The following is a 9,480-nucleotide window of genomic DNA, read 5'->3' on the forward strand; positions in this document are numbered from 1 at the left end:
GTATTTTGATATAGTCTTATTTGTTTATTTTCTCTTTTGTTTTTTGTGCTTTCTGGCTCATGTTCATAGAGTCTGTGCACACACCTAGTTCCTGAATTGTTTCACCTATATTTTGCCTTTGTGATATTTAAGTTTCAGGTCTTATAATTGTCTTTAATCCACTGTGAGTTGAATTTAGTACACGGTGTGAGGTAAATACCTAGTGTCATCCTTCTGCTTATGGACATCCAGTTTTCCCTGCATCACTTGTTGAGAGGAAGTCTTGTCCCCAATGTAGATTTTTGTTGCCTTTGTCCAATATCAGATGGCTGTGAGCCTGAGGGGTGATTTCTGTATTCTCAACTCTGCTCCACTGGTCTGAATGTCTATAGTCAGTAATAATAGTGTCTATAGTCAGTAATAATATATTTCAAAATACCAAGGAGAGTAAGTTTTAAATGTCTTCCCCCCAAAATTATAAGTTGATGCGAGGGATATATTGACCAGCTTGATCTTGTAAATCTACACAACTATTCCAGTTGTCGAGAAGGCAAAACATCACTAGAAAAAAATGTCTCATTATATTAGTTATACTATGTTTCCATTTGTATTGTCAGGGCTAGTGCTCAGACCCATTAAACCCATTGTACAAATTGGGTCGCAAACCCCTCACATGCCAGGCTGGGTCACCAGACACTTCACACACAGGTCCACGCTAGGTAATTGGGAAAGATCCCCGGTAGATAACATGAGCTCCATCTTCAGCAAAAGCAGCAGCAGCAGCTTACAGGTCCAGCAGCTGACCAGTCTGGTGTTGGAGGAGGTGGTGGTGGCAGCGGCCTTGCAGAGGGTCCCGGGGGCACTGGAAGCAACAGCTTGGATCAATACCCTCCAGCAGTAATAGAGGCTTCCCCATGGCCCCTGTCGGCACCCCATGGGTGGGGGGAGCACCATGGATCAGAGCCACTCATCCTTTATACTTAACTCCATAACCCAGGTCACCGGGATGCACATGCACAATTACATTAGACAATAACCAAGGAACACCTGGGCGCACGTGCATATTTACATCAAATGCTCAGCAATATTTTGAAAATCTGAGGGGACCTGATCATTTTTCTATATTTTCCCAACAAATCTAATTATTCCACATTATATATACATTTATCAAAACATCATTCTGTTCCCCATAAATGAATACAATTATGACTTGTCACATAAGATGATATTAATAAAAAGTGAAGGAGATATAGCCTCTCTCAGAACACACAGTGGTAAAGGATCAAGGCGTCCCTCAGAAATCATGAATGAGCTGAGGACAGTGGCCAGTACACCTTCTATTCCACACCTTCAATGTGACAAGTGGAAGTAAACAAGCAGCAACCAGAAGGACACATAAACACAGCCCTTTTCTCCAGGTGTCACACGAGGAGTTCTGGGTTCAGGTCTCACATATAAGAAGCTTGGACGTCATCGCTCCCATCCAGACAACAATAAAAACAGGGAACAAAATGAAAATTGGTGACAATTCTTGTATCTGTAAAAGAATTGAAGTCACAGTGTGAACCGCTGTCCCCAAAAGTGAAGATGCAGCCAGGAAGACACAGAGGGTCACAGCTTGTCTGATTAGAAACTCATGAGCAGAAACCTCCGTGGGATCCAGGACTGGGGGAGATAAACCAGAGCTGCAGCTGAAAAATTGCTGAAGAGTCAGAGCTGGGAAATCTGAGAGTTGGGTGCAGACTAGTGGAATGGTCTTTAGGGATCCCCAAAACTTTAAACTCTACCTCAGGGGCCCAACCGTGTTCTCCTAGAAAATATCGGAGAAGAATCTCCTGTTCACAGCAGAGAAAGGGAGGAAGGAGCCATTCTGAAATACACCAGAGCATGACCTTCTCTATAAGAAGACTTGGCCTTAGGAGAAGCGAGTTTAGCTGATCCTAATAGATTGCAGATACATCAGAGCATCATTGACCTAAGAAAAGAGAAAAAATGAATCCCCTCCACCTCCCTCAAGAGATTTGCAGTCTAACCCTAACCCTAAAGGGAGAAGCACATGGGAAGGTCCCACCCAGCACACCGCTCACTAATGACAGAACACATCCTAGGACTGTGCACTGCTTCCCTACCACACACCTTACCCACATCAACAGGGCTTCTGTATCATGACAGAGAAAAACTAAAACATAACATGCACCTTAGACACGATTTAAGAAGTCTCTATGAAAATGTAGTCCACAGAGGAGACAAAAACAAGGACATCAGGGGACATTTTATGGACTCTGTTGCTTGTCTTGTCATCTTATCACGTCTTGTCTCTGACAGACCCAGCCCAATATTCAGCCCAGCAGGTTTTTATCTCTGTGCTTGTCACCCTGAACTCTTCAAATGGAAATATAAGAGCTGTGTCTGGCACTCGGGCATCTGCTTCTCCATCCAGGACACTGGAGGATGGACAGAGAGTGGGACAAATCCTGAACATCAATGTCCACAGTGTGGATGAGGATCCAGAGGATAAACTGCCTCATTGAGGATAGAGACGCCATGGGCAGGGGTCCTGTAGGATGATAATAACCACGTGGGTGTAGCTGCATTTATTTAGGGACATATTCCCTAAATAAATGAGAGGACATTTATTTAGGGAAAAATGCTGATTTAGAGACAGGGCACTCCTGGACAGCCGTAACGTTTGGGGAAAATAATAATAGATCATAATGGTTTGTGTGTCAGGAAGAAAAAAGTTTAAAAAAAAAAAACAACTCAAGGAAGGAAACTCCCCAGTGAAAAGAACCTTCTCATCTGCACATGAGGAAAGTTACTTCACTCTGTGTTGCCTGCAGTGAGAATGTGAGAAATTAGAGTCACATAGGTTAAAGCAGAACATGACCCTGAGGGGCATCTGGAGTCAGCAGAGCAGAGGAAACCTAAGATCCCCAGAGGAACCCCCCATCCCCTCTCTGCACCTGCTCCATGGAGCACAGGAGCTGGGTGGGCCTTGTGCGCCCCCTGCAGCCCAGTCCCCTCCTGTATCCTGAAGGGAGGTTTGTGTCTGGGCTCCTGCTGACTTCCTGTCACTGTGTCTCTGGCACAGTAATACACGCCTGTGTCCTCGGCGGTCACAGAGCTCAGCTGCAGGAAAAACTGGTTCTTGGACGTGTCTCTGGTGATGGAGGTGCGGCTCTTGAGGGATGGGTTATAAGCTGTACCACCACTACTACCGATTGCTGCTATCCACTCCAGCCCCTTCCCTGAGGGCTGGCGGATCCAGCTCCAGTCATAACCACTGGTTGTGATGGAGTCACCAGAGACTGTGCAGGTGAGGGACAGGGTCTGCGAGGGCTTCACCAGTCCTAGGCCCGACTCCTGCAGCTGCACCTCGGACAGGACACCTGGAGACAAGGAGAATCAGAACGTGTCAGTCACACACAGTAACAAACATCCCAGAATCCATGTGTGACATCTGAGACACTCACCTAGGGAAGCTGTCACCAGGCAAAGGAGAAGAGCCCACAGTCTCATCTTCTGTTAGATCTCAACTCTGCCTTCCCCAGAGACCTGAGACCTGTCTGAGGACAGACCTGTGAGCTTCCACCGCCCAAGCATCCACATTTATCTTAGAGCTAGAAAGAAAATTTGCATGTGGGAGAGCTCTGTCCTTATAAGTTCTGAGGAACTGAGGTGGGAATCATTGTAATTTTTTAAATGCTTATATGGAATTTTTTGTAATTATTTGACATGTATTTATGGTATGGGAGGGAACTTGGTGAGCTACATGGCATAATGTGGCCCCAGCTTTCTGAGCCCAGATCTACCTTCCTTCAACCCCTGTGTTCTGTGCTGACTTGGACCCAGCCCAACTCTCTGACATAAACTCAGGCTCTGGGTCTTGCTTCTGCAGTTCTGATCCCAGCACAACCCCTGCTTTCTTTCCCTGGACCCTCTCCTGTGATGTGGTTCTCATCACACCTGAGAGCTTGTTACTTGTTACATTGTTGCTGTTACATGAGTTCCAGACCTGCCTTGTGTTTTCCATCCTGCCATACATGAAACAACACATCAGAACCACAGAGACTCTGCAGAAAATGGTGCCCAGTGCGTTACTGAGGACACTGATTCTCAATATCTGGGAAAGATAAAAATCTTAAATGCCTCCATTCCATGGTCATTCCTGTCCACCTAAAGTGTACAAATGTTCAACTTAAATTCACTTCTCACTCACATTTTATATATTTTATTCCTTCATTTAATCCACCAATCTTATCCGATATCAAAAAATAAAATCGATTACAATGGTTAACATGAAAGCAGTAATAACATCCCATTGCGAAACTTTTAAAAACAAATTTTCCCTTGATGTCCACCTGTCTGTGGGCATGAGAGCCAGTCCATGTCTGTGGGCATCACTCTCTGGATGACTGCCCACCACAGAGAAAGAGGCCAGGGGCTGGGCTGGATGCTGTGATTTGCCTGCCCCTGTCACCGCAATTTCAGCCCCAAAGACAGCTGCATGTCAAGGAGGGACAGCCCTTCAAGAGTCCTGAATGAATGACAAGACAGGAGCTGCTGATGTGCAATTTGGGGATGATTCTTCAGGTCATGTTTACTCAGACACTGTGTAGGAGTTTTATCAAAATGTTAAGAGACCTGGTAAAAAAGTGACGATAAACAAAGACTCTGAAGTGATAAAGCAAGTATTAGAACCAGAATAAGATATGACACAGATTCTGGAGTTGTCATAGAGGATATTTTAAAGTAACTCTGTGTATGTGCATCTATGTTTCAGTTTTTTTCAACCCTTCAGCTGACTCTACAGAGTCCTAGTTGCCCACCTCTGTTTGTCCAGGAGAACTTGTCAGGATGCTCTGCCTCATGGAGAAACAGCCCAGCATCTCAGTGGAATAAGGTACAAGAACAGAGATCTACAGCTTGCTCATTTCTATTCTAACGTGCTCAGGAGGGAAGTTGTGGTGCAAAAAGGTGACTGATTCATAACATCACTCAGGAACCCAGACTCCACTGGTGTGAGTCCCCAAATCTACAACTTGTGGACAGACAGGTAACAGAAAACAGAATTTGAGGGAATGATGAATTTCAGGTGGAATGTTTTTTTTTTCTTTTCTTTATTTATTTATTTTATTTTGTTTTATTTTTTTATTTTGTCAATATACACTGTATATGATTATTATGGCCCATCACCGACACCTCCCTCCCTCCTCCCTCTCTCCCCTCCCCCCCAAGAATGTCCTTTCCGTTTGCTTGTTGTAACAACTTCATGGAAGTATAGTTGTTATATCTTCTTCCCCCCCCCGTTTTTTTTTTTTTGTGTGTGTGTGTGTGTGTATGTGGGTGAATTAGTTTGTTTGTTTGTTTGTTTTTTTGTTTTTTTTTTTTACCTCCCACCAATGAGTGAGAACATGTGGTATTTCTTTTTCTCTGCCTGACTCGTTTCACTCAATATTATTCTCTCAAGGTCCATCCATGTTGTTGCAAATGGCAGTATCTCATTAGTTTTTATAGCTGAGTAGTATTCCATTGTGTAGATATACCACATTTTCCATATCCACTCATCCGATGATGGACATTTGAGTTTTTTATTTAAAAAGAAATGCCTACCCTATTAATCAGCAGTCCACTCCTAGCATTCACCCAGGAAAATAAAAATGTATAATAATAAACAGACTTGTAGAAAAATGTCCAAAGCAGCTTCATTCATAAGAATCTCAACCAGGTTTCCACCAACAGGAAAACAGACTTAAGAGAGAAAATAAAAAAAAAAAATAAGATAGTATATCTAGATAAAGGAATATGACTCAGCAATCAAAAGGAATGCACTATTGATAAACAAAATAAAATGGATGAATTTGAATAAGATTATTCTGAGTGAAAAAAGGATTACACAAATCTGTTTATATAGTACGATCCTATTTACATAATATTTTAGAACAGACAAAACTATACACAGTGAAAAATATCAGAACATTGGTGGCTTCAAAGGAAATGGAGGCAGAGATTGACAAGGAATAAGTCAGAGGGAACTTTTCTGGGGATGATGACATCTGTATCTTCATACATCTGTGTTTTGACACTTTTTTTTTCTCATTGAACTCTGTTTTAATGGATCTCAAAATTCTGTGATAGATTTTTGGTCATGTTGTTTGCAATGAGAACTATAAACCACTCCTGAGAGTAATTAGAGAGGATACAAGAAGATGGAAAGACATCCCATGCTCCTGGATTGGAAGAATCAATATAGTGAAAATGACTATACTACCCAAAGTGATATACAAATTTAATGCAATCCCCATCAAAATTCCTATGACATTTCTCACAGAAATGGAAAGAACTATACAGTTATTTATCTGGAATAACAAAAGACCACGAATAGCCAAAGCAACGCTGAGCAAAAAAATAAAGCTGGAGGTATTACTCTACCTGACTTTAAACTATACTACAAAGCTATAATAACCAACACAGCATGGTATTGGTATAATAACAGAGACTCTGATCAATGGAATAGAATAGAGCACCCTGAAATCAACCCACGCACTTACTGCCATTTTATCTTCGACAAAGGCATTAAGCCTATTCACTGGGGTCGGGACTCCCTCTTCAGCAAAGGATGCTGGGATAACTTGATATCCATTTGCAGGAGACTGAAACTAGACCCATACCTCTCACCATGTACTAAAATCAACTCAAAATGGATCAAGGATTTAAATATACACCCCGAAACAATAAAACTTATTAAAGAAAACATAGGAGAAACCCTTCAGCAAATAGGGCTGGGCACAGACTTCATGAATATGACCCCAAAAGCACGGGCAACCAAAGGAAAAATAAACAAATGAGAATGACAAATGTTGATGAAGGTGTGGAGAGAAGGGAAGGCTCCTTCACTGTTGCAGGGACTATAAATTAGTACAACCACTATGGAAACCATATGGAATTTTCTCAATCAAATACAGACAGAACTACCATATGATCCAGCATCCTACACAAAGGGATGGAAATCATCATGTCTAAGGGACACCTGCACTCCCATGTTCGTCACAGCTCTGCTAACATTAGCCACAATGTGGAACTAACATAAATGTCCATCAATGGAGATTGAATAAGGAAAATGTGGTATATATTACATGATAGATTACTACACTGCCATAAAAACAGAATGAAATTCTCCCATTTGTAACAACATGGATGAGCTTTGAGGAACTTATGTTGAGTAAAATAAGCAAAGCACAGAGGGATAACTACCGCATGCGCTCACTGGTAAGTGGGAGCTAAGACAGAAAGAAGGAAGGAAAGAAAGAAAGACCACAGTGGTGTGTTGGACTTGCAGAGGGAGAGAACAGACCTAGGGAGACAAAGTAGGGTGGGAGAAAGTGGGGGAGAGGGAGGTTAGGGCAATTGAGTGGGGGACATGGTTTATAATTGAAATTTATGATAATGGGCATGAAGCCAGTATGGAACTGGCTATCATATCATGCATGGCATGAGTGGTGACAATCAGCTTTGTGCCCAATGAAAATTTATAACCAATATTACAGAAAAGGTAATAATTTATTCCTTTTTTTCACTATTAGACAACATAGATATACAAATGTCAGTAAATTTGAATTTGATAGATTAACAACTCTTTCCAGATTCATAGAAGTGGTAAATTGGCAATCACCCAAGTAATCATTTTGTTTCAAAAACAATTTTACTTTCTTATAAAGTTAAAAGCCTAAAAAATAAAAAATAAACTTGTGGCCCTATCCACCTCCAGTATTTGATATTTTCAAGCCAGTTGCTGTGACTCAGCAGATTGACCATATGACTTTTCTTGACTCCCATGATCCAGTGATTTCAATTTCTGACCACACCTGTGCCTGGGGAAGACCTTCCACTGGTCACACAATGCAAAGTCCACCTGTGTCCACTAATACATAGAAAGCAGCTAAAAGCTTCTTGCTGGTCACTGTTGTCAGGGTGTATCCCTGACCTCCTTCCTGCTCCAAGCCCCTATTTCATAGAGAGATTTTTCCACTCTGTGTCACTCACCTGCTGTGGAATGTGTTTATATGCACAGGCCTCAGATTCCAATTTATCATTTAGCACATTATAGTATATTTGACAGTATCCTTTTTTTGACACATTAAAAATTGAGTTTACAAGGCTAATCACTAACATGCACTAAAGGAGAAATAAGTGCATCCAGAGACAGCTGAGAGCTACTCACCTGGACCCAAAGCCCATGGAACCATTAGCTTATAGACATGCTCAAATGCTATTTTTAATGAATTGCTGGAGAAATAGTGTGGACAATACTAGAGTTAAAAACTCATTGGGGAGTAGATTTAGAGAGGTGCCCACATGGTATCTACTCGACATTTTCGATAACACAATGAAAGTAGATAAATCAAATATATGAGGTAAAGCAAATAAAACCCTTTTTCTTCAGTTATGAGATGATGAATGCTATTTTTTTCCTGGTTTTGATTTCTGTAAGAAGCTTATACATCACCACTCTATCCATGCAACAGGAAGAGGCTGAATGAACTAAAAATAACAACTCTTTTTATATTTCTCAGAGAAGTGAAGTCACTGATAAACTGAAGTTGTAGTCAGGGGACAGTTTTTAATTAATAATCTTAAAATATGTATGACGTTTTTCCTGGATAATACTTTTTTATAAGTATTTGTGTGTGATATTGTCTTCCTTTTCTGAAAGAAAATTTAAGCCACAGATTAAAAAAGGGAAAAGTTACCTGAATGGACATTTCTCAAAAGAAGACAAGCAGATGGTCAAAAGGTGTATAAAGTAAATGCTCAACATCGCTAATCATCAATGCACAAATTTATATCTTCCCACTCCTGTTAAAATGGCTGTTATCAGGAAGATGAAAAACTGGTGAATGCTGCTGAGGATGCAGAGAAAGGGGAGCTGTTGTACACTGTTGATGGGAATGTAAACTAGTGCAGACATTATAAAAACTTTATGGAGATTCCTCAATAAATATGGTAAACTAAAATTAGAACAACCATAAGACCCAGCAATAACAGAGGAAAGGAAACCAGCACACCAAGCAGACTTCAGCACCCTCATGTTAACTGTAGCATTATTCACAACATGCAAGACATGGAATCAACTGAGGTGTCCATTAACAAGAGGAGGGGATACAGAAAAGATGGTATATACACAAACAGACACTACTCAGCCAGGAAAATAACATCCTGTTATTTGCAGCAACATGGATAAGCTTGGAAGTCATTCCATTAAGTAAAATATGTCAGGCATGGAAAGATAAATGCTCCATGTTCTTACTCATATATTGAAGCAAAAACTATAAGGAGCACACAACAGGCCCAGTTTCAGGAGTTTTCTTCCGAGGAACAGAGGGTGAAGCCTACACGTGAGGACAGGCATTTCCAGGGTGCTCTCTCTGGCTCAAAGCAAGAGGATTGGGAAGAAACACCCACACTCAGTTTCACTGGGAAAATAGAAAGAACCAGAACAAA

At 41.3% G+C, this 9,480-nt stretch overlaps 1 gene segment (V, D, J or C); it reads right to left on the reverse strand.

Annotated features, from left to right (window-relative positions):
• Positions 1 to 2,799: 2,799 nt before the first annotated feature.
• Positions 2,800 to 6,957, reverse strand: LOC103608656. The segment is given in 4 exon segments: positions 2,800 to 2,813; positions 2,943 to 3,368; positions 4,624 to 4,651; positions 6,943 to 6,957. Coding segments are annotated over 4 exon segments (483 nt in total).
• Between the last annotated feature and the right edge of the window lie 2,523 nt (positions 6,958 to 9,480).

Source organism: Galeopterus variegatus, unplaced genomic scaffold, assembly GCF_000696425.1.
Source record: "Galeopterus variegatus unplaced genomic scaffold, G_variegatus-3.0.2 Scaffold8668, whole genome shotgun sequence".
Taxonomy (NCBI): Eukaryota; Metazoa; Chordata; class Mammalia; order Dermoptera; family Cynocephalidae; genus Galeopterus; species Galeopterus variegatus.